The sequence below is a fragment of the Mugil cephalus genome, chromosome 5 (assembly GCF_022458985.1).
Source record: "Mugil cephalus isolate CIBA_MC_2020 chromosome 5, CIBA_Mcephalus_1.1, whole genome shotgun sequence".
Classification (NCBI taxonomy): Eukaryota; Metazoa; Chordata; class Actinopteri; order Mugiliformes; family Mugilidae; genus Mugil; species Mugil cephalus.
The window spans coordinates 6,365,503-6,391,834 of NC_061774.1; the positions used below are offsets into that span (position 1 = coordinate 6,365,503).

General features: G+C 39.6%; 1 protein-coding gene across 1 annotated transcript in view; it reads left to right on the plus strand.

The window, feature by feature from the left end:
- The first annotated feature begins 3,459 nt into the window (after positions 1–3,459).
- Positions 3,460–26,332, plus strand: part of gfra4b (GDNF family receptor alpha 4b) — a 43,231-nt gene continuing 20,358 nt past the window's right edge. The window contains exons 1-2 of the mRNA XM_047584432.1: positions 3,460–3,592; positions 4,697–5,131. Coding sequence (XP_047440388.1) covers positions 5,089–5,131 — 43 coding nt within the window. The 5' untranslated portion in view covers positions 3,460–3,592; positions 4,697–5,088. The remainder of the gene's footprint in view (positions 3,593–4,696; positions 5,132–26,332) is intronic.

Below are 26,332 nucleotides of genomic sequence, written 5' to 3' on the forward strand. Positions count from 1 at the left end.
TTTTGCGCATGTGGCTGTGTGGTCCAAATCAAGTTTAAGACACAACTCCGCAGAGCAGAGCAACATAACCTTCCACATAGTGTGCATGAGACGCACCATCTGTTGCAGTGAGAGGTAACGGAGTCACCGTCTGTGCAAATGCCTGCCATGCAGTCTGGCACCAATTGAGCATTGCTCTATTTGGCATGGCACTTGCTATGAAACACCCTTCTCAGATCGCACCGTAATGTCTCAGCGCGTATGACAAACGGCGGTGTCCGTCTTTGTCAAACACCAGAGAGGACGAGATGATGAAGGCTAAGACTCGGATTGCTCACGCTGGCAGGCCGGCAGGAGTTAAAGCCTTATTAAATCACATTAAGCCTCTGTGAATATTCAAGAAGGAGACTCTTTTAAAAGAACTTCTTGTAAGATGTTTCCTGCCTGTCCCATATTCATCCACTGAAACTGTTTGACAGCGGAAGAAAGAGAAAGAGGAAGTGTCCCAGAGGTTCGCTCAGAACAAGCACTACTCTGTTTGCAATCAAGTACAGACATGACGTCACTATACTGGGAGCCGTTCATGCGTGCAAGGGCTGCTTCTTAGTCAACTCTAAATGTTCGGAGGTGTAGAACGAAGTCCTTAAACACATGTCACCAGGCTCAGTATTACTCACTGCAACATGAACTCTTGCCTCCACCACCTTACAGGAGAGCTGTGTACTCGCTCCCTTGTCCGTCCGACATAAACGCCTCCAGCAGATAAAATCATAAAACTTGCGGTTTGCTTTTCACGGCTTATTTTTTTCCCCCTAGACTTCCATTTCCTCCTGCAAATGTCAGATGATTGGCAGTAAGCAGAATATCACATAATGCGCACCCTCATTCAATACTTCTCAACCTGGGCACCAAAGAAGCAACTTAAATTGAAGGCTGCTTACCGTGATGGATTATGCAGCCGAATGTTCAAGCGTGTGCGTCTTGTTTACCACGGTGCAAAGGATAAATGGCTGCTAACAGCTTCTTTTGACTGACAGCATGGTCCGATATCTGAAATTATGGCAACAAATATAGACGAGAAGCAATTAAGACAACTACCACGTAATTAAAAACAAGCTGGGAGATCTAAATAACAATTAGAAGCTAGGTCCTTATGTAAAGACATGCCCACACCACTTATTTCATGCTGCTTAGACCCTCCTCTCAGGTTTGTGAAGGTGCATATAGGCTTCTTGACTGACATCTCCCTAATGTTCTGCACGAATGTTAACACAAGACAACTCAAGGCTTTACCTCCGCTGAGTCCCGACCACAGCAGAAGGTGGTACAGTACAACAGAGTTTATGTCAACAAAGTTGAAGTGCTGCAAACTCTTACGTGGACTGCTCCAGATGGAGAGGTAATCGCAACAATGTGGTCAGCAGGGAGCGTGGAAGCATGACAGCAGGAAAAGCATATTTGGCTGCTTCAGTTTCAGGGTTGTTGTTTTGCGCATGCAGATTCACTGTGACACCGTCGTGGCTTCAGATGACAAAGTGTTGTGGCTAAATTAGTGACACCTGTGAGCTGCTTCATAATGACACCGACTTTATTCAGTTTTCTCAACAGGCGTAAAGAACATAAAGCATGTGTACAAAAAAAAAAAACAGTTCACATCTGTCTGACTCATCAACGGGGTTTTAACAAGCCTCCATTTGGCTGTGTGAGTTCTGACATTGAGAAGTTTCGTATGATAAAAAGACAGCATGTCTTTTAGAAAAGGTAAAAAAATGTTTTTAAAAAAAGTCTGTCATTGTGCCCAGATACAGCTGATGGATTTCAACCAAAAAAGCTGTTCAAATCCACCCAAAATATTTATATATCTATAATACTTTAACTCCTCCCTTTGTTTAAACTGGTGTAGCCTGGCAGAAATAGCAAAGCAATTGAAGCACAGGAATCATAGGCAGCGAGCCACAGCAATCAACCACTGCAGCTACTCATATCTGCTACTGCAAAGTCTTTTGATGCCGTCGTGTAGTCCACCAATCGGCCTATAGAGCGTTCCTGTGCTAGAAAGTAGCAAGAGAACTTTAGCAAACACTAATGACAATAAGCAACTCCCCTTGTACAAGCAGCCTTGGGATAAATGCACTTTGTTTTTCTATCAAATTAACATTAAATCTCAAATTTAGTTTGTCCATCCAACTCTTTTTTTATTTTTACTCTCAAAATAAAATTGTAAAGCGGCCACCGTCCCTCCGGGTATTTCTGAGACACCACACTGACAACAATAGGATGCATAGTGTGCATGCAGTACGGATGGACAAACTGTGGCATAATGAGCACATCTCTGATACTGCGTCATAAATCATTCTAGTTTTAAAACCGTCCAAAAAAACAGGTACGTGTCAAACTGGGTACTCTACTTTAAAGTGACAGGGGAGCAAGCAATGCTTCTGTTGGTTTTTCAGAAGTTACAAGTCTGCGTTTAGCACTAAACATTCAGCAATTGTGTCTTAGTTCTAAGGAATATTTATAAAGCCCATTTATTCTCCATATCATTAGCATAATAGCATAAAAGCCTAAGTCATACTCGAATGTTTTCAGAAAACAAGAAAAAGCACAGTTTTGTGCGAGCACATTGGTATTTAATTGATAATTGTAACAGTAACTCAGAAAATTACTTAGGCAATTTATGCTATGAGGCTAATGATATTTAGGGACTAGACAAGTGAGAGACCCTGAACCTACTGAGAGTAATTTCGAGAAAAAACAATAACACTCGCCACGAGGGGTTTTGGACTAAAAGACCAACATGCAGGAAAACTGACGGCTGAGGAGATTCAGATCACGTTAGGTCTGTGTAAAATGAGGACGAAAAAGACAAGCCCCTCTGCACCCTCAGTCCACTGGGAAGGAGCCAAACACTTGAATGTTTTACCCGAAAACATTTTCTCTCTAATTCTCTGTAAACCATCAATGGGGCCCTTTTCATTCATGCAAAATTAAATGTTGATTTGAATAACAAATTAATGCAGATGCACATTGCAAATATGTACTTTACGGAAAGATCCCCATGGCACTGAGTCGCTCCTTAAAGATTCATAAAGCAGTTTCAGAGCCCATCTCCCCATGTTTAAGCACTCAAAGTCCCAATAGAGATGTTAATGCAGTGTTCCAAATATTCTCACTGCAAGCTTGTTAGAGACTTGAAATTACAATCGTTGAGGCGTGAAGGCATTTTACAGATACTTTCCAACTTGTGGCCTCAGCAAAAAATATAAAACAAAAACTTGAAACAACAAAGTCTCTCAGCTGCCAGCCCATGTAAGTCCAGTGAAGCACTAATGCAGAAAAGACATGGATGGCAGTAAAGATAATGCTAACAGGCTGAAATGGCTCTTCCAAGGTCTTCATTCTGTCTTTGGTGCACAGCTGGATCATCCTTTTGGAGCCCTGGGTTGCTTTGCGCTCACACAGACTCGTGCGTGCACACACAGAGAATCGCGCACACACTGAGTCTGGCTCCTCCAACATGGTGACCCTTTGTTATCTGCTCTTCACCAGCTTTGTTTGCATGGATCATCTGGAAACTCCATTTGTTGTTGCCGTTTTGGAGATGCACTAAAAGGTGAGTCAACAAACTCTAAATGCACATCCTGGCCTACTGATGTTCTTTGAACAACAAGGGCTTCTGAACCATAAAATGAACAGATGGTGCGAAAGTTGAATTCTTAACACTGGAAGATCAATAACTGTCTGTTTCAAAACAGTGAACAGGGCTGAGAATTGAGCACTGCTGCTCTGGTCGTCGGACCAGGAACTGAATCCTCCTCTCAGAAGGGGCTAAATATTTTTCCTTTTATGAAACTAAAGGAGGTCATTTTTCAGTTTCTGATAAATACAACAATGTATTTTTGGAGAATGTATTTTGAAACCTTTACGGGGTGCTGTCCAGGTGATTTTCTGGGCTTGTAAACAGTCTTTTCCTCCTGTAAAACTCAGGAATGCTGTCATCCTGATCATTAAACAGCTGCTGAGAGTAAATATAGCCAATTTATGTCACTCACCTCCTAAACCGTCTCCAACCCAGGAAGAACATGCCTATTTGTCTGTGTTTTTACTGTATCTCCAATTAGAGGTCCCATGTAGACATAAATATAGGCTATAAGCGCTCAAACTTGGTAGAGCTTAAAAGACTATCCTCAAATTGGAGGCTCACTTCGCTTTTAATGCTCCTTTTTATTGATTATCTCTGTTCCAAATCTCAGACTCCCTGTTATATAAGCACAGTGAATGACAAGTGTTGGACCTTGAGTTGATGACAGAGGGCAAGAGAATGAATAGCAGGAATTATGAAAAGGCAGTTCTTTAGCTCACACATCACCATGATGTTCAAGTAAAGCTGAATGGCTGGAGCTGAATAGATGATCCTTAAAATTATATTAGGTAAAGTATAATCAACATCACATTATAAATAAACACTAAGATGAATTTAAATACTATATAAAAAAAAGATACCAGAAAGTGTATTAAAAATCAACAGAGGAGGTTGAGATTATTATTATATTATTACTACTATACGCACGCTGCGGATATAACCATAACATTGTGATGTTTCTGTTGCTGGATTAACATGATCCCACTCTTTATTACCCTGCCCTGACCACGCAGCCAGGCTCTTTAATGTCCGTTCCCGCAGAAACAGTTCTCCCTCCTCTCCTCCCTCTTGCAGTGGCTCTTCCCAGCACTCAGCATCTCTCCAACGGAGGACTCAAGGACTCGTGCGACCACCTCGACGCGCAACAGAAGGCTGTCTCTCCCTCTCTGCCACACCGGACCATACAGCGCACAGGACAACTTTCCCTCGCAGTTGTCACGTATGGCTCTGCCTTTGCGCAAAAGCGCGACTCTAACAGCGTCTTGGAGGAGAATGATGGGATTCTGAGATATAGCAGACAGCAACAAAATAGCTAAAACACGCTTCAAGGATTTTTGAAGAGAGTGTTCACTTCGCGCAAATAATGATCTCCAAGTGCACAACAGGATATCTTATTGTTAACGCGTAATTATCCCGCTGTAGGTGTACCTCCGACGCAAAACCGTGTATCCTCATTTTACATTGTCATGGATCTGTGGGGAGTTTATCTCTTTCACCTCATAACTTTGGGTAAGTGGCGACCAGTCTTTTTTTATTATTATTTATTTAGTTTCCTCAGTGTTATCAGTCTCAGCGGGAAAGGAATGTAGTCGAACCTGCTCCATTATGCGCTTCATTGAAAATAATCAGTGGATAAATGACTCAGAAGGAGTTTGCCGCTCGCTCTGTCTTTGAGCCCTTTGTTGTATCTCCGATTTGACTGTAAGTATGGAAAGTAGTATTGTTTTTTGTTTATGAGCAAAAACTCAGGAACATAAATCACGGGTCACAAATAAAAAAAATAAAAATAAAAATAAAATAATAATAACATATCTCTTGCATAAGTGTGTGCGCCTGGGGTGTATGTGTGCGTGTTTTTTTTTGAGTGTATGCAGACGTGTGCTTGCGTGGGTTACATGTTTTGGACTATTAGTTGCCTTTTGACCAGCCGCAACGCATTACCGCTACACATCGAAATATCATGAATGGATACGCCTTACAATAATATTGAAAGGTTTTTCACTCCCACGCTGAAAAATATCATATTTTATTTTTCAGAAGTATTACTTTGCCATCTTTACCATCCGCAGCCACATATCTGTCATTTCACCAAGTGTCACTGAGATACCTTTTCTCCATGTAATTGAATGAAACTAGAATATAGATTTTTTGTTGTTGTTGTTGTTGTTGTTGTTTGTTTGTTTTTTGGCAATAATCCGCTGTCTCTGAGAGGAGAGCAGCACATTATTTGACTCTCAGTGTCTTTTTGTCACCAGACACAAACGTGTCAATCTCAGTGCGGCCCCAATGCTAACTAATACGATTATATCCACTGATGAGCATGACACCAAAGAGGATCATTCTCAGTTTGAACCAGCTTTCCTGCTTAACAAACACAGGAATATGCATTATGTCTTACCCTCTGTATTCATTATTAATACCCTCTTAGGAGGTCTTCATCAGAAAGATGAATGGAGACGTCAGTAAGAAAAGCTGAATGGAAAACGTTTGCTTTCTGAATCAGCTTCTGTCTCTGTACAGACCTTCGATGAAAGCACTTTTTTGGCATGATTTGATGGCCAGTGGATGATTACAAATAGACAGCGGACCTGAAATAGACCTGAAAACCACCCTCTCACCAATATGTGGAATAAAAGCGTGTGTGTTCAGGAGACATTATTCATATATTGTGATTAGTTTAAGTTTCTAAATGGAGCCTTTTTAGCCATCTGCTCAAATCAATTAGCCAAGATCAAACTGCAAAAGGTCAGAAACTTCAGCCTGCTTGGATGACTCAACACATTAACGCAGGGCAGCTTCTGTGATATCCAAAGCCTTTATAAGGAGAAAAATAAAAAAATCACACATTACCCAGCTCTTATAACTTAGTTAGTCCAGGTACGAGCGAACACAGAGGGATCTCAGAATGACCACACTTTTCCAGAAAGAGCTCTTAAAGCAAACATCAGGAGCAGTAAGTCTCAGCTGGGAATAGAGCCATTAGAGGGGAGCATTGTTGGACTATTTCTCGTCTTCGTTTTCTTTTGCCTCTCTTTGTTGAGCTGAACTCGGGTTACAGCAGTGTGTGCTTATTTGTGCTCACAAAGAACTACTCAGAAATACGGAGTCAGCCATGTTCAAAAGAAAATTCAATAAACCATGAGTTTCATTATTGCGAGCTTCAGAGACAGCAAGACAAGAGGCCTTGCAATCAATGTCAACAACAACGTACAGAATTTTTAACGTTTTTCAATTTAGCACATCAAGTTGCATTATAAAAATCCATGTTATAAGTCCATGCAGCTTAAATGATTACGCAATTAATTAATTAGTTGACTGACAGGCCAATCAATTTAAGATTTTTTTTTTTTTTTACAAGGAAAAATAAAAACATTCACTAATTCTAGTTAAGTTGACCCTTGGAAATCTTAATCTGGTCCTCTGACGAAACTGTACTCAATAATTACGATAATAATTTATAATTATAAATCATAATGGTTTAAAGCTGTAGAAATAGACTGAAATGATTTCCCAGGAATGCCATTAAATCAATATGTTTACACAGGATTTGGTTTGTTAAAGCTTGTTAATTAATTGGCTGCATCCACGCCATGATTAGATTGGTCGGTCTGAGCCGAGACGTGAACCTTTAGCGGAGATGACGCTCAGTTGACGCCCGAAGGTCCTGAGGAAGACGTTAATCTATAGCAGAGGGTCAGTTTATGCATTCAGAGGAGGGGTGGAGTTCAAATCGAATCACTGTTGCCTCCACTGTTGTGGAAAATGAAAATGAATCCGAGGCTAGTAGTTGACTGTCCGAGCTTTTATCTTATCTGCATGACAAATGTGCACCGGGGCTCCCTCTGACAGCTCCACAGTGAAGTTTAAAATTACACAGAATTAAGCCCAATTGTGCAGTGTCTTCTTTTTCGGTTAGGTAATAATTTCTCTGCAGTATTATTTTGGGATGGCAAAAGATGCAGACACGTCACAAGCATTTCACATCAAGTATCAGTTGTAAGCCAAGGTGATTGCATTTGAAATTAATAGGTCATGTTGAAGGCGTAAGGAGTGATCCCTGGTGGTTACAGTGAAATACCACTGGCAGGTGACAGGGATATGCAAATTTATTGCTCCTCATATAATTTAAATATTTTGATAAAGATCTGTCACACCTTCTTAGATTGTCCTCAAATTTCCATGGTATAAAAGACTGTTAACTCATTCAGGACTGCTTGCTTACTGCAACAGCACCCCGATTCAGCCCAGCTTCATGCTGTATGCTTTGATTTAATGGTTTTGACATTGCAGGATATGACCTGTGTGTTTAATGGAGACCGATAAGTACTGCCAAGCATGCTATTATCTAGCATATTGGCTGGCCTCTTGTAGGAGCATTTGTCATGAATCTCATTTGAAGCTGGTAGCACCCATGGTGAAGAGACAAGCCATTAAATACTCATGCTTTCTTCCCGCGGGATAGGTAGGTCAGTTTTTTAATCCCAGTAAAATGGCGAGAGGAGATGGTGCTGTTTGGAGTTTGGAGTTGCGTTGATATCCATTTAACACAGAAACCACACAAATGATACAAAATGAATTTTCACAGTCATTGCTGGTCAAGGTTAAATAGCTCCACTCTCATCACTGCTAAATCACAAAATGTGTGCACCTTATCTAGCTGTGTTTGCGTTATGGGGAATTTGTTTCACCGCAGCGTTTGCAGTAGATATTTCTAGTAGACAATGTCCACAAAACTATAACATTTTTCTTGGCAAATGAATGTGTCACCTTAAGAAAAATAAATGCAACAACTCAGTCTTTATAGCTGTGGGAGCCATAGTACAGTATGTATTTGAATGCATGCTGTGCCATGTCTAAAGAATGCAGAACGTAATGTATAGATAGGAACCAATCTTTGCTGCATCAGGTGTTCCACTCTGGAGGTAAACTATTATGTGGAATTATGTTCAACTTTGACACAGACTGATGAATAATAAATGGACTGAGACCATGGTGTTTGTGAGTTTGTTTTCCATGGTACTCAAATTTCCAGCAGATAGTCCTTTCCATTTTGTACTGATTGTAGGAAAATAAAAGTCTGGTTCGAGGCCTCATCACCACCCACGTGTCTGATTTGTTCAACAAACAAAACGCAAGACCGGGGAAATTCAAGCATTCAGTTGCATGATGTTTTTCACAACTAAGTCTCTTTTACTTAGTAGTTAGAGCAGCTAACAAAAAACTTTTAATACGAGGCCAGAGAAGTCCAGACAGCTCTCTCACCGGCTACTTCCACCAGCTCCTCTGGAGGAATCCCCAGGCGCTCCCAGGCCAGACGGGGATATATAATCCCTCCATCCAGTCCTGGGCCAAAATATAGAAGCTAAACTTGCAATTTTGTTTCCATTTGCATGTCAGAGAATATAGACATTAGATAGGTGAGATTAGGTTGAACGACTTCTGATTTCGTTATACAATCATACATCATACATAAAATGCAACAATGAAATCTATATTCTTGACCTGAACACACATTGTAGAGTCTCACATAAAGGAGGCTTTTCTGCAAGTTAACTGAAGCTTGACCGAGCTTCTACATGTATAGCAGCTAAAGGTTTAATAACTTTAGACAATGAAATCCATCAGCAAATTGTTGATATGCAGCCTTCCCTCTGTTACAGGAGCTGAAGTCGTTAATTGACTACTATTGAAAGGATTTGGACCGTTCCTCTACCAGCTTTAGCTGATGCCTTTTCAGATGAGTGTGCATTGCAGTAGTGCTTCTGTTGTATTTCAGTATTACATATTCTACATGTTGCGGAAAAATGGGCTTCATCTTTCCACACGCTTGGTAAACCACTAGTTTGCTGCAATGACCCACTGGGCTCGTCACCTGTCTCGAGACGTCAGTGTCATTATTGTCAAGTGGTCTGCAACTATCGGCTTCCTGCTTAAAGCATCATGGCACAGCAGTAAAGTCGACTTGTCGGTACAACCCCTGTGCCTATGCTCCCAAACAGTAATATAGAAACTCACAGCTGATTATTAGGCTGCCCAACCATAGACACTGTATAAAAGATGCACATAGCCATAATTAATATTAATTGGATACTGCAATTCAGAACTTGACTCGACTCCCAAATTTGTTTTGTATTGGCAGACGTCATATGTGTATTTTAGGGCATTGTGCTTCAGTCAATTCCATGAATAGTACTAAACCATCAAATTAAACATTTTAATTAAATAAGTGTATGACATAAACATGTGTGATATGGATCCTGGTTATTAAGACGTCAATTAAATATGAAGCACAGGTTGGTGTATAAGGTACCTCTTAGAATAAGAAAAACATAACAAATACAAATAACACAGATTAAGTACAGCACACAACAAAGATTTAAATAAAAGCACTGATCATACACTGCACAATTACTGGGTTCCTTGTGCACTGATGTTCGTTCATCACTCTACGCCCTAAGCCATAACCACACTGAAAGTCAGCCTATGAGGAGTGACACAGCTTCATCACACACTGTAAACTTGAAAACGTGTTCTCTGTAGGCGTATTTTTTAACCTGCTTGCACGTACACTACCCGTCAAAAGTGTGGACACACCTTCTCATTCAGTTCAGTGGGAAAGTGTGTCCACACTTTTGGCCGGTAGTGTATATTGCAGGTTTAAATGGAAATCTTGTAAATGCGGCTTTGTCTTTTATCTTACCAACATATAAAACACTCCAGGGGCTCAGGTTCTGACTGGATAACCAAATTAATCTGTCTCAGAGGCACCTTTGCTGAACTTATTATTAGCCGCCAAGCGTAAGTGTTGTAGCACATGAACGTCATGGTCTACAGAATATAACTCTAGTAACATGCTGGCAGAGATGGGGGTTAGAAGTGTCAGAGGCAGAATGGCTATTACACGTTTCCTGTAGACTGCCTTTGTTCCCCAGCAACTCTAGAGCCCATAAAATGCCTTTGTATTCAGTTATTGGGGTTTTTGAATAAGCGGTTGAGCTACGATATTGCCATTCATCCGACGTCACACAGTCTGATGGCTCTTAATTTTAATGGTAATATTATTCAGTTTCTCACATAATCATGTACCCATAATGTTAACGTGTGATAACTTTAAACGGTGTATAAAGTTTGAGAGTAAAAGAGCTGCTCACAGTGGAACTGTCTGAAGTCAGAGACAAGCAGTGACACAGTCAGAGCGTGCTGGGGGAGGGTTTAAGCCTAAGACATACCATTGATTAGCAGTGATGTATGTGGGTGAAAAATAAATGAGTCTGAGTTTAAAGCCCTAATCCATTATTGTAGCGGATTGCCTGCAGTTATATCCTTGTTAGCCAATTACCCAATGTGTTTACATTTGGAGATTTATGTGATTGAACACGTTCTCTTATTAGGAGAAAAGAAGCAGGTAATTTGCAGAAACAAATGACTGCTGTTCAAGTTAACCCATTTTATTCTCATATTTCCCCTGCAATAATATTTTTACATTAACAATAGGTCAAAAAATAATCAGTTCGTATGTGAAATGCAGAGGTAGCTTTCACCCAGTTCTGCAGTTTCCCGCAGCTCTACAAATCGCTAAGCTCACTTTTTTTGGTGTCCCAACCTGCACCAATGACAGAAAAAGATAAAAACTTGCTGGTGAACATGGCGGAGTACAGCTAAAGTGCCAGATATTTCCCTAGGGAGATAGCGGAGAACAAAACGGAGCAGAAAGGAGACAGGAAGTCCAAATGAAACGTAATGTTGTGGCTTATCTGACAAATGTGTACAAGTTGTGCCAATCAAGTTTTCACCTGCTAATATGTCTGTGTTTAATGTCTGCCTGTCTGTAGTTACAGGGCTTAACACTAGCAATATCACACAAAGAAAGCACAAAAAACATACTGCTTAACCCTCAGGCATCACTGTAAGCCTCTCTCTACAAAGTTTGAAATTCAAAAATAATAATAATAATAGGTCAGCAGACCACTGTGGAAAAAAATGACTACTCTCCTCAGTGATTAAGGACTGCTATAAAAACTTTACTGGTTTATATTTTTTCTGTTTTATTTTCTGTATAAATCTCTTGAAGCACTTTACAAAACTACCACAAAATTCCATATTTTTGAGGATTTTAACCCTTTAAATGCCTGTTTGATTACTTAAAATCACTCTTGTTTTTCTACAGAAAAAAATCGTAAAATTAATGTTGGGAGGCTGGGGCATTATTTTCAAATCAGTCTTGGGTATGACCAAGATAATCTAAAATACTGACTATTTTACCTTTAACTGTAGTGAATAACACAATATTTGTACCAAATCAAATTTGTACTTGTATACAGTTGGTGGACCTGTGGTGGACAGATAGGAAAGAAATACACACAAATTGTGTCTTCAAATCCTGACACAAATGTTATCCACAATGCAAAAGGACCACCACCAACATATTTCTGACATGATTTAAGTAATACTTGTAAGACACTAAACAGACCTTGGTGTATAAAATCATTAATAACAATTACCAGTTGCAGTTACTACTAGTGTGGCCATGTTAACAATCTGCGTAATGATAGTGTAAATCACAGGGGATCAATTCAATGCATTGTCAAGGTTTACAGAATTCAGCTTGAAAAAAATATGTATGTGGTTCAATAATGTACTACTAATTACTCACAGGCAACAGTCTACAGTGGCCCATAATGCCAGAATAACCTTTTCCTCACAATTGGATCTTCCATTGCACATAATTAAAAACTGAAAGGCAGTGACCTGTTTAAAACAAAGGATTTACTTTGTTGCATCAGGCCAGAGTCATGCGACATCAACCACACAAAGTTTTTTGGCAAGAAAACTTAGTGCGGTTAACGCTGGAAGAACAGTCTCCCTCGTGGTCGAGTGTTTTGTTAGTGGAAGGAAATCTTGGTTGTTGTAAATCAGTCTTCTTTTGTATTTATGTATATATAATGTTTGTCTGCAAGATGTATTACTGGATGAAATGTGGTGGTGAAATAAAGCACATTGCTATATCACACATATGACAGAAAGTTGATGTTGTTTCCAGGAAAATTAACCTAAGAAACATTGGCAATGAGCGCACTGTACTATATTACATAATCTAAATAACAGCAAGAACCTTTCCTTTCTTCGTTTTGGTTGTTCTGGTCGACCTCAGTTGTTGTCTTTTGGATCAGTGACTGAGCCCACAGGCTGATTCTCTAAATGTAAAAAGATGCCTTCAACAGACAGGGGAGCACTAAAAGCAGACTGTATAGCTGTCACTCAGGGGAATGAGAAAAGCATCAATGTTCCGTCATTTTTCAAACTCTAGTGACACTGATATATTCACAAAATGGCTTTCCTTCAAACAGCCTGATACATTCATTGAAAACTGCTGATGATTACAAAGTTTAGAGGAAGAAGGTGAAAACGATACAGTCCTTGCAGAACTGATCAGACAAAAAGCTGAGTCTCCATCTCCAATGGACCTGTTAGGAAATTCAGAAAATGGCTCTGAGGTTACAGTCATACAGTGGCCTCTCTTAGGGCCAAACAGAGGCTCATTAACTCAGCCCGTCAGTGGTTATCCAGATAGAAAGACTGTTCCAGAGAAGCAGGCATAGTCCCATTGTCACACAGTTTCAAATGGAGACTTTAGACTCCATTTTCTGCCTTTTTCTTGGATTTCTGGGACACTGCTAAGTCTATTTGGGGTGAGCGAAGTTTCATGAAGATAAATGGAAGCGAATCTTGGAGGAATATATGGAACAAAGTTCCAAGGACATATGTTTTGGTCTCCAGTAAGTCCCAAGTTACTTACCTCTGTCTGTAAGTCAGACTTTAATACCCGTGTGTCGGCACCAATAGGTTTTGGTGAGATTCAGGAAGATGTAACTATTCTGAAAAACTCCAATGAAAAGCACAAGAGTAGCAGAAGTGGACTTCATATTAATGGTACTCTTTCTTATTTTGATGTTAATAACCGTGAGTCAACTTTTTATAAATATAGCGAGCTTCTTTTTTGACTTCCTGGCATTAATAACAGAGTGCAGGTAGTGAAGTGGCTTTTTGATAACCCGTCATCTCCTGTGTTTTTTTTCCCCCTCCAAACAGAAATGGCAGCTTCTGATTGTCATTTCTTTATTCCCGTACCCTCTTTCATTTCCTTATCCCCTTTCCAATCCTAATGTAGTAAAAAGCTTCACACATTGGTCATATTTTTTTCTGGCTGGTGTGTTTCTTGTGTACTTTCCACTTTCTCCATAAACACTATTAGATTACATTTCTATACATTTATGTCAAAAACTGTGGGGAAAAAATGAGAAAGCTTTATAAAGCAACCTCAAAACTAGACAAGAAGCTCAGACAACATTGCTTGGAAATGATGGATGCAGCTGCCTCCTATCAGTGTGGTCCCAAAACTGGTTTATGACAGGCAGGATGAATGCGCTGACTAACTCAACTACTTGGTATCTGTTGCTTTGCATATGTACTATAAGCTATACGATGGCTATTATTCAATTAAAATAAGTGCAGTCTCAGGTTTTATAGCATTTAATTACCATTTCATTGTTTGTTTACACGCCCAGCCAAGTGGATTACACTGCAGTTTGGCCAACAAATGCAATAGTTTCTTATCAGCGTTCCCAGACTAGACCATATACCAGCTGAGTTATTGCACCAAACAGGTTTTCACAGAAATTAATTCAGCATCTTTTATGTCTACGAGGATCTCTTCAGTTAATCAAATCAGTGAAATCAGTTTGTGGCCTCATTGTAACCACAATAAAAAGGAATGACTGGAAATGCTTGTTTGCACAATCTAAATTGAATTACCGTCTAGACCGAGAAATATGAAATACAGGAAATGGTAGAATAACATTAGGATTGCAACCTAGTAGCAATCCATGGGCTCTCCCTGTCTATGTTTCCTCACTCTGAACCACACCACTCTACTGCTGTTACCACACACAGAAACATCTGACAGTAGGAATGGGAAACAGAGTGTGATACCACTATTATAACGATGGTATCACAATACATCAGTTCTGCAACGCAATGAAAGGTAAATACGATATGTCACGTGTGTTACATGTCACTGTATAGTCGTAGGTATTTTTAACACACACTGCAACTTGCACAAATATTCCTGTGGTTTTCTGAATTAAGTTAATTTTCTTAAATTTTAAACTTCCGAAGCATTGTGTTAAATGCTTCTTTCTTTAAACCACAGTGAATTACTAAACATCATCCAATGCACAGAAACTGGCTCTGTAACATTTATGTTTAAAAACCTGTCAAAAAGCCTCCTCGCTACCTGCTAGCAGAGATGGACCAGCTACTGCTAGATTTCCAAGTCTGGCAAATTCATAGATCCATAGATGAGTGGCATGAGTACCTTTGGCAGCCAAGGACTTTTATTTGCCTTAAAAATAAAATGCGGCCTCAGTCGTACTCCGGTGCTGTGTCATTTTGCTTTGAATGCTAACATTCAAATATAATGCGTAGCAAATTAAGTGTACTCCCTTAAGATAAACTGATTGTTGATTTCATTCCTTCTCCACTCAAGGGCCATCAAACCATAGCAGAAGAAGGGGATGAAATGTGAGCTCCACTTAAATATCCCTGTGGAAATGGACGTGTGCGCTGTTTTTTAGTAAATGGAACCAATTGTTAAGATTATGCAAAATAGTCAGTTTGAATAATTGCAATCAAGCAATTATGTAGTAATATGACATGCCTGTGTTCTCTACTCCATAGCCATAAACTGGCTACTCTTTGCCAACCTGCTAAGTGTCAGTTCCCTAAGGTCATCATGTTACATATTGTGAAATGTGGAAAAATAAATAAATAAATAAATACCGCAGAGTGCTGGTAAAGGGGACCACACAGCCAGCCCATAAAAATACAGAATCAGGGATCTCTTTGTTAATATTGATAAGAGACAGATCATTTTCCTCTGACTCATCAGGGCCCTCAACAACTGTTGTTGAGTTTTTCTGTCATTTTGTAGCTGCCTACATCATCACCTCAGTAGTAGACAAATCTCTTTTTTTTCTATATTTTATTTTTTAGCATCCATCTAGTTAATTCATCAGCCAATAGATTACTGGTAAGAACCCTTTCACAGTAAGAAGTTCCTTTTGGTCTGAGTTTTACATGGACAGTGCTATGAGTAGCTGGGTTTACATGGAGACTTTTTTCTCATTCCGTTTTAAATCATTTAAGGCTTCAGGTCAGTTGTTTACATGCGAGGTGATCTATTCTGATCTGATGTTTACATGCTCCACTACTTTTAATCGGAACAGCCGTTTTACAGATGTGTGACATGCGCAGATCAATGGAAACATCGTCTAATCGGCATAGTAGTTGCTATTGGTTTTACACTTTCAAAGCAACACTTTCAAGCAACAGCTTGATTCGGAGGGTTTGTGGGGTCATATCCACTTTTGCTAAAGTGTTGTTTAGCCTTATAGTAGCCGGTCTTCAAGGTTTTCCAGTGGTCTCAATTTGTTCCATGCTCTGGTCTATCAATTAATTTTTGATGGACCTTTTTAAACAGTTCAATATTTCTATATTCGTTCTATATACGTCACTCGAATGTCATTTGCATCAAGACAAAGCATGCTCAGACAGAATGAAGCCCGACTTCATTCCAGTTCGGTCTATTCCAGTTGAGGTGTTTATATGGAGTATTTGAATTCGTTTTGGGCTTCTAAACCGATTGTAATCGGAATATAGGGCTCCATCTTAACCCAGCTAGTGAATGATGGTTGTGGATTTGTGTGTGTGTGTGTGTGTGTGTGTGTGTGTGTGTGTGTGTGTGTGTGTGGTTTGTGCATATTCATCTGATGAATGAAAACACTCAGATTTTAGGTATATGACACAGTTCTATTCTACTATTCACAGTTCCACAAAGAACCCTCCTTGAGCGATTAGTCAGCGCGTGTTGCCTGTATAACCTTGTACTGTGGAGATGATAGAGGTTGGACCGATGTGTTGCATGATTCCTTCAATGTTCCCGGAAAGGAAAGATGCCATTATCAAAGCAGCAGACGGGAACCGGCTGGAGGGCACCTGTCTCTGTGAGCTGCAATGGATTTACAACATCTGCTCTACGCGGGAGAGGATGCCACCTCCACTCACGACTGCTTAATTATTTCAGGCACAGGAAATGGCTCAGCCGACAAATTTCAAATGTACAGATGATAACCATCTCACTTTGACTTCAGTGCTGGTATCTCCGGTAGATAAGTTATTAAATGGTTAGATGTCAGGGTGATTTGAAACCTCTAAAAATATTCTTTTTATGAGGGAGATTGGTTGGCTAGTCGATGCATATGTGTAAGTGAAAGTCGAAGTGAGAATGTTTTAAATTCACCACTTCCTTTGACGCAGCAGTGCTTCACATGTCTCATTAATGGCCGGCGTGTGACGAGATGCTGGCCTCATTTGTGGAGGCCTTTGACTCTGTCACCACCCTGCAGGACGAGATCCCTTCACTCCCCATGCCTTGTTAGGCCCTAATTAATTGGATCAAGAGAATGCCACTAAGCGTTTGACAGCTCTGTGTGAGTGATAACTGTGAAACTAGAGCCACATTCCCGTGTATAAGCCCCTGGAGAAGAAGCACTCTGTATTAGGTCCATTGACTCTCTGCCACACTCTTCCTGGGGGATTCAACCTCGCTGTTGTGACAAGACCCAGGGAGATCAAGCTCTGACAACTGCAGTTGGATTTGGAGTAATTTTCTGTGGTATTGTGTTGTGATAAATATTCATTTGTAATAGTTATTGCTGTGGTATTTATATGTAAAATGTGTATTCAGAACGTATAACATTATTTAGGAGCAATGAATTTTGATTCAGATGAGCCGTAATTACTCTGTATTCATCTTTATTTGATTCAGTCCCAAGCATTGTTGACACTTGTGTTTCATAATGACTGCTTTTTGACTCAGACTCAGCTTTAATGGTTATCCATAATGACAGCTGTTCTGAGAACCTGACAGATGTGACACAGTCTATCACAGTATTCCTTGTTGATCTTCTTATTGATACCTAACAATTATTTTACGACACTAGTATGTTAAGAGCTTTTCTACATCCATTTATGATCGATTGTGGGCACAGAAATGACGCTTGAGCAGTGTCCCGTTTCACAGTAACGAGGAGACAGAAGATCTGTACAACATAAATGTGTATATTTGCTACAAAATATTAACATCAAATAAAATAAAATATACATCTTTGTGATTAAACAGAAATTTAGTTGTTGATTGTACACAGAGTTTTTCAGTGCTGCATTTAGAGCTTTCACATTACATACCACTCATTTGGTTAATTGCTATCATTAGTGCAGCTTTAACTATATTTATTTTGATTTATTGTTTTTATTAAGCTTTGATCAGATTTTATTAATTATTTACGCTTTGTTAATATTCTTGGATTCAGGAGCTGCAGCAGAAAAAGAGCAGAAAAATATCAGACTCATTGACTGGGACAGAGGTGGTAATAATGAGTCAGGAGGGTGTTGAGGTTGGTTTTATGAGAATAGAGGAAAGAGATGAAAGGAGTACAGGGAATGTAATACATGAACTCAATCACTTATTGCAGAGTCCAATTCCTGTTATTTAGGATTTCAGTTTTTAAAAAGGGCATTCTATGCTCATTAATGTGTTAATGTGGAATTCTATACAGTGGCTTTAATTTAATAATTTGATGAGAAATTTAGTACCTGATTGTGAATGGTATTGGTTGAGCAATAATTAGGGCAGTTATAAACACATCAAGTCAAATGACTGAGTTTGGTTACACCTTGCTGGCTGTCCACGCTCCATTCCCTGGAGTGGATACCAGTGTCGATCCAGATAGCAGGACGCTTCTCGACGCCAGTGCTGAACTAAACACCAAGTCAACAGAGGCAGACTCATGTTACGTTAGACAGGCTTTGTACAATTGTGCAACATTTGAAGTTTGTGGAGCATAAAGTTTCCCCTCTACTAGTAAGTCACCTGTTTTTATTTTTAATAAAAAGAGTTAATAGGTACATGGCATATGCAGGATTATCATACCGTGAGGACATACATGGGCCTGTTCTCCTGCTTGGTGAACAGATTATGGTGCTGAGCCATCAGAGTGTCCATCCAGCTGTTGATCTATATGCACACAAATCAGTCATCAGATGCAGACAAATGCAACACGTCTGACACTAAAAACAATCTAAAAGACTCACTTAAATATCTGCAGTAATTCCAAACAAGGCTAAACAAGGAAATGCCCATATTTGCATTAGACCATACAGCTGACACTACGGCCTTTAGTGAATTTTAGTATACTTACTGCATGTGATGTCATGTATTGCCATGAACCTGCCCGGTTCACAATTTAGGAAATATTTTGGATTTCACAGCTTCTCTCTCCTGAGCCCCATCGCATCAAACCATCTTTTTAAACCATCCTGCCAGGATTCTGTTTTTTGTGAATGGCACAGGAAGGGTATTATGCGCTTCAAAGACCTGTTCATAGACAACAGCCTGGCATCTTTTGAGCAGCTAAGTGAAAAATTCAGTCTGCCTCAGTCAAACTTTTTCAGATATCTTCGAGCAAGGCATTTTGTTCTTTCTCATTTACCTGACTATTCAATATCAACAGATTTGAGCACTGTTGATAGGGTCCCCTCTGTCAATCCACTTAAAAAAAGTTAATTTCAGCTTTGTATAACATGGTGTTGGATCTTAGGCGCACCTCCACAGAGCAGCAAGGGAGGAAGATTTAGGTCTCTCTTTACCAGAGGACACTTGGACTTCAATTCTTAAACTGGTTAACTCGACCTCCCTCTGCGCATGTGGCAGTTTTATTCAGTTCAAAGTGTTTCACAGGGCCCATATCTCAAAAGCAAAACTATCTATGTACCCTGATATTAGCTCATATCGTATCAAATGTGGTTTTGCTGAGTCTTCACTCATCCACATGTACCGGTCCTGTTCGAGCCTTACCAACTATTGGAGGGAAATTTTCCATACACTCTCCCAGGTGGGTTGGAATCCAGCCCGTTGATTGCTCTTTTTGGGCTCGTGGAGACAGATATATATATCTATATAATTTTTTAAGTTATATTACCCAATTCATTCATGTCTGTCTGGACACATTGGTGCTAATGGCTGCACTTAGCATTGTATTGTTCAGCACTGTACTTTGGATTATTGACAATCCTTCAATAAACAGATTTTTGAATTTAAAACCTGCCCAGCAGATGAGCAGAGAGGTCTCAGCTCTGTGTTTTATTGCAGCAGTGTGACTGCTTTTTGGAGGTTGGTCCATTGTCCCAAAGTTGATGTTTATTTTTACAAAATCACAGGTTTGACCAAAGGTGGAGGAAAGGAGTTTGGAGCCAGGTTGGAAGGCAGGGAGATAATGCATTAAATGTCCAGGAAGAGGAAGGAAGGTGTCTGTGTTGATGTGCTGTATGGGTACTTTCAAACCTGGGTGGTAAACATAAAGTCATGCACAAGCTGATCTCGCTATTTCAAAGACCATAAACCTGGCCTAAGAGAATAATGTTTTTGTCAGGACACACTGAACTTCGAAGAAAAGCTTCAATCAGAAGCAGTTCCCTAGTACATGTGCACGTCTCTTTATGAAGCCTATTTGAGTGCATTACTTTATGGCATTTTATACAAGGAAATTATAACAGAGCAACCTTTTGGGAAATGAAGTCAGCTTGACATTTTCAAGTGTGAGTATTAGAAATTCTGAAAATCTTATAATTACAGTTCTAATGCCACCTGATTTACTTCTCCTGTGAATATTTTCTGTCGTATTGTCTTCATTTTCATTTCATTTAGCTACAGTCTAGCCTTCCTCAAGACTGTGAGTTTCTTTCACTTTTTTCATCAAGCAGTCTAATCACATTAATGTGACAATACACCTTTTTTTTTTTTTTTAAATGAACACACCAGGAGACCTTGAACATACGGTTGGGAAGTGACACACGTTGCATTCAGTATAAGCTAGCCTTGACAGCCTTGGTATTCAGGGACAAAGGAAAGGAAGGAAACCAATTTGTGATTATCATACAAATGGTAATGTAGCACTCACAATAACTGAACCATGAAACATACTGCTGGTGAACAGTTTCCAAGGATTTACCCAAGTAGTGCTTAATTTGTATTTACTCTGAGGAACTAGTTCTGTTTCGTTAGACCTTATTCCTTCATTAAAACCCATTTTCATATTGGTGATACTACTGTATGATGTGGTTTTATTCAGTGCACAGTGGACCGGTTCATACTGTCAACAGTTAATCTTTGTCAGTGTAAACTGAAACTTGTTATCCCATATTAGTTAAAACTCAATATCACATGGTTTCTTGTGTTCCCTCTCTTTCACTTGTTCATCAGTTCTCATTGTCTCCCAAGTTCCATCATTTTTCTCTTTCATTTATTATCAAGACCTTTTGGAAGTTGGTGTCATTAAATTCATTCTTTAAAAAAGCAAATTCTGAAGAAGGAGCTCAGTTGACGGAGAAAAGGTACTCATCCTAAATCAATGTTCTTATATGTTTCTGAGAATATCTCTTTCTTCAGCAAGGAACAGAAAATGCTTAGAAAGGTGAAAACTAGTCCCTTGTGATGGACAACCACAAAATATGTACGGTAGTCAATGTAGAGACAAATAATCGGCAGTTCTGGGTAACTTGTGGGAAAGAGGAAAAGTCTTATATTGTGCAATTTGGTTCAGGACAACTTTGTTGAGAGACTGGTACATATGTGTAATTCAAGGCACAAATCAAATGGGATAAAAAGGACCCGATAGGTTTCTGGAAGGCCAGCTTTGAATTTCACTGTGGTGAAATTGCTAACTGGGCAATATCAGTGTCTCCCAGCAAAGCTAAAGTGAGCCAGTAAAACCACAGCAGAGCACTAGTGAAATGTGTGTGATCACCCACGTTTGCTTTTTTTTATACATAACTTTAAGCCTTAATATGATGGTTAAAAATTGCCATATAAAACATTTTATAGCAGGATGTAAACATACTAGCATCTACTGTTAGGCTGTGCAATTTAAAACAGAAGTCTATAGGGATCGACCCACTTTGGAGCACGAGTTTTTCAGAAAGAGGTCCCATGGGAGTCCGCCAAAAGGACTTTGACTTGGGGCTGAAGGGGCTTTGACTCTATAAGCAATGCTAAATGCTTTTTTGCTGCATTTTGATCCTACAATTCAATTTCACAAATGTCTTCATCACATCACATTATATTTTGCATGCCTGTTCCATTTTTTGTCCCAGTACAAGATTTTCTCTGATACTGTCCTGCCAAAAGATCAGTGTTAATGATTCAACCAGGTGAGCTTCCAATCCATCCAAGCCCAGAACTCCTCTAACTGTGAGCACTTCTGTCTGTATCAAGAAAAAGAATGTGACTTTTACTTTTGAAATAGCTACTTCTGCTTAAGAGTTCTATCCAGAATCTATAGCTGTCTGGATGGAGTGTAAGACAGCAGGAGAGCAATTCAAAAAAGCACAGCTGCAAAATATATCAGTCAGCGATGATGTGGTATGGCGGGTATCAAGAGATATTTGTTATGAATATCTCTCTCTGTAACTACCACTTAGAGGAGAAATCTGTTCAGCTTATTTTTAAAATCCCTGCCATCAAAATGTTGACACATAGTTAACATCTAATGTTACATACTTTCAGCCTGGTGGGAGTTTGTTTCCTCCAAGAGCACTTCTTGACACTGAAGTAACTTCTGTAAGTGTGTCTTTTTCAAACTCCTTCTTGTTGAAATGTCGGGAGCTACGTCGAACCTGTCTGTGTATTTTACAGCAGCTCTGGCACGCTACAAACAAACAAAAGCTTTATAGTGACGTGAGGACAGAATATCGATTGCAGTCAACTGCTATTAAGGAAAACTCTGGACTGAAATGATGCTGGAACCGATTGTGTTCTTCGATTTCACAGCTTGGAAGTTTGTCTTGGAACATTTTTAGATTCTTCACTATTACCGTCACAGAAACATAACAAACATGGTTAATGGAGCCACTTATTCAATTATACTTAAGCTTCACAAGTGAAAGCTACAGTCCAGGCAGTGTGTCTGACTGAGTAACTATGAATTTAGGAGCTGAAATTAATTAGGACATTGTTATGGTTTATTGCCAGCGGAAGTTAAATTGAAGTGACTGAAAAAGAAAATTGTAATCATCTCATGCAAAGTGCTTTTGTTCTGCAAACTGTGACAGTAATGCCTAATGTTTTTTTTTTTTTTTTAGAAGAATAATGGAGAACTGTTTGAGGCTCTCAGCATTTCTGTTTGCAAAAAAAACATAGTTAACAGAGGATTAATCTGTGAGGGGGAAACACCATTCACAAGAAGAAGAAGAGAAATAAACTGTTAATTTGTCATCTTATATACAGAATACAAATTAAAACCTGAAATAATACTAAACAAAAATGACCTCAGAACACGCCCCGAAAATTCAAGTGCACAGTATTGATTAACTACCAGGTTGCTAAGCAGTCTGTCTGAGCCTCTCTAGAACCACGCCAGGCAACACAGTATGTTGTGAATCACTCCTTTGACATGCTAATGAGCAGAGGAAAATGTTGAGACTTCACTGTCATCCTATCCTGCGTGTATACCTAGTAGTTTTTAAAGACTTCAGCGTCTGACTATAAATTTGATTTATCACTAACAGCGCTGTAAGCATGACTGACAGCTCTGAAGATGACAAATAGCTGTCCAGGTTTTAGATGAATGACTTTCATATATCCTTTGCAATCATACTCTGAAGCCCACTTTGACAAACAGCCTGGTTTCGACGCTTGTTGAATCACTAGAAGATTTCAGAAGGAAATGCTTGTTTAACAGGGGCTGCTGTCAGACTTGTGGTGTCTTCATATGCTGTGTTGACTAAAGGCTTGTGCTCCTTTTGATCTATTGGCTCTGCCTTTTGGTGCGTCTGATCCCTTTGCGACCTTTCATTTGAAGCTTTTAAAGGGTGAATCTCAGAGGAACCCAAGGAAGTTGTTTAACGGAGCTGCTGCAGAGCACTCTTGTCTTCTCATGGTTCAGCATGAGTGACAGAGTCCACTGCTCCAGAGTCTAGCATAATCAGGTAACATCTGGTCATGCTGCCTGATTGATTTTTGTTCTTTTAACCAAGAGGTATGAATATTTTGATCAACTGGAGAGGCAAATGGAGACACAATGCCCAGCTGAGATCTAATGCAGTGGTAATTTGTAAAAGCAATGCAAAACCTGTAAACAATCCAGAGATAAAACAGACCTGACAAGACTTTAGTTTTGCCAGTTGTGGTGTGTCTAGACAGCACAGTCTCATGACATTTCACCGAACAGCCTCTGATTTTCATCAAATCTGTGAATGAGGGGAAGGTCAGTTGATTCTGGAAGTAGTTTTCCCCAGCTTTGACTTCCCATACAAGCAGAGCACATCTGGACAACAGTTGATACAAGGCTCACAAAATGTAATCATTTGAAGACATCAAGCATGTCTTGCAAGATGCTGCATTACCAGCAGGTGGAAAAAAGTTCCAGTCACACACAGGGGATTTATCTGAAAGATTGTGTTCCTTTAGTTTTTAGTTTTTCTTTGCACTGGCAGAGAAGATACTGCTAATTAAATCCGAGGACACAAATCACTCTTTCAAAAAACTCCCACTGGGCTATCTAGGCCCATATCATGAAAAAAAAAAAAAAAAAAAAAAAAGTGTTTAGACTTATTACTTTAAAACACAACCATTATGAAGATTGCTGGGTTGCAACTCTTTACTGGATTGGAAGTAAGTGAAGGCAATCAGCAGAAAAGCCCTATCTCAAGATTCATGTGTGACCTCCTCTCATCACAGCTGCTTCTGTTGCATTACACACCACCAGGCGGGTCTCAAGGACTGGAGGCACACTGGGAGTCTGAGCAACACCGAGGACAGAAGGCTATTAAGGGGTCTCATCAGTAAAAGTGTCCATCAATCACTGAACTGGAATGTGTGGCCCCTCCCTCCTCCTGTAATGACTCTGAGTGACAGTCACAGCTGGCGGCTGTTATGGTCTTGCCACAACATCAGACCTGACAGAAGGTTAACACTTCATCATTGTGTTAGGGCGCCACTGACTGCTACTGTTCTGTAAATATTTCCTCTTAGAAAAAAAGTTTCTATTACTGCAACTCCAAGCTTGTCAGATCAGTAACAACAACTCCCTGACATATAGTGACATTATAGTAAATTTATGTTTCATACATTAACATCTGCATTACACTGTTACACTGTAATGCAGTGGAGCCTTTGTTGGTGATCTTCGGCTGAATTTTGAATGTGTCTAGTCTTGGATAAAAAAGAACACGACGAATAAAAATGAACCTGAGAACGCTGAGTCATGCAGCTTTGGCCTCAACCTTTCACCAGAAATTCATGCATAATCATTTTTTTCACTTTAAGCTAGCCATTATTAAGTAAAATGGACTTTATTTTATTAATTCATTGAGCTAACAGTTTTATTTGCTAACTAGGTAAGTTCATTAAAACGCTGTCATTTAAGGCAGCAACAAATGTCAATTAACTGTTAGAAATATAAACTGGCATCTGGTTAAAGGGTGACTTAAGTCAAAGCCATTTATAGTTTGATTTCATTTACAGCTTTAAAGGAAACTTGAAACATTATTTCTACTGGAACAAGTCTGTCCCACTAGAAAAAAATGACAGCAGCGGTCTTCATGTATATGCTCTCCTCCAGTTACCTGGGATACTATGAGACAACGCCATGCCCACACCTACAGAGGTAGATACACTGTTATGTACAACAAGTCCGGTTATTCTCCGCTGTCTATGCTGCCCCACATGCACACTACAATATGGTTAGGCAGCAGGTCAGGGCTCTGTTTTCTATCAGTAAACGAGAAGAGTTTGAGCTTGAAATTGCTGACACTGCTTCTAGTTGCTGCTAACTAGTTGAGAATTTATTGCTGTTTAAAAATACAGAGTTTCAAAATTACAAAAATGTGTTAATGGAGATAAATATACCACAGTTAGTATTATAAATTGTGCTCAGTTAAAGTGTGTGTTCTGTCTGGAAACAGTAACAATTTAGCCACAGTGAGAATGAAGAGATGATTGTTAGTAATGTTAACTGTTTACACGGCATCCTGGCATCTATCTTCTGGTGCGACAGACACAGTTTTTTAAATGAATCCAACCAGTGCCTCTTAGATTTGAGAGGACCCAACATTCGTATGCCCTGCCTGGCTGACACTAGTCCTGTTCAGTGCTACAGAGACTGGGAGAAAAACATGACGTGTCAAGCTCTCAGACTCTAGAAGGAAAGGATGATGTGTAGATAAGTTAATTGCAACCATCACAAACTAATAGTCAACACACTCGTGTCATCATTTCCAAGTGAAGATAAAGCAGTCCTTGCTGTGTGACTTTGAGAATGAACTTGACAAGCCCTCAGGGCGACGTACAAATTGGCGTACACACAGGCACGCACACAGACACACACACAGACGCTCCTTCAGTTCAGTCTTGCCCCTAAATCATCACAGCCTTTATTTTAGTCATATCTGGGAAAATTATTTAAATTTGAACTTTTCAATCTGATGGAAACTGCTCTGCATATCAAAAGTCTCTGCAGTAAATGGTGTGAGGAAGTACAGCTCATGTGTAACTTTCACAGACCATCTAAAAGCCCTTTTTTCAATCAAACGTGATTC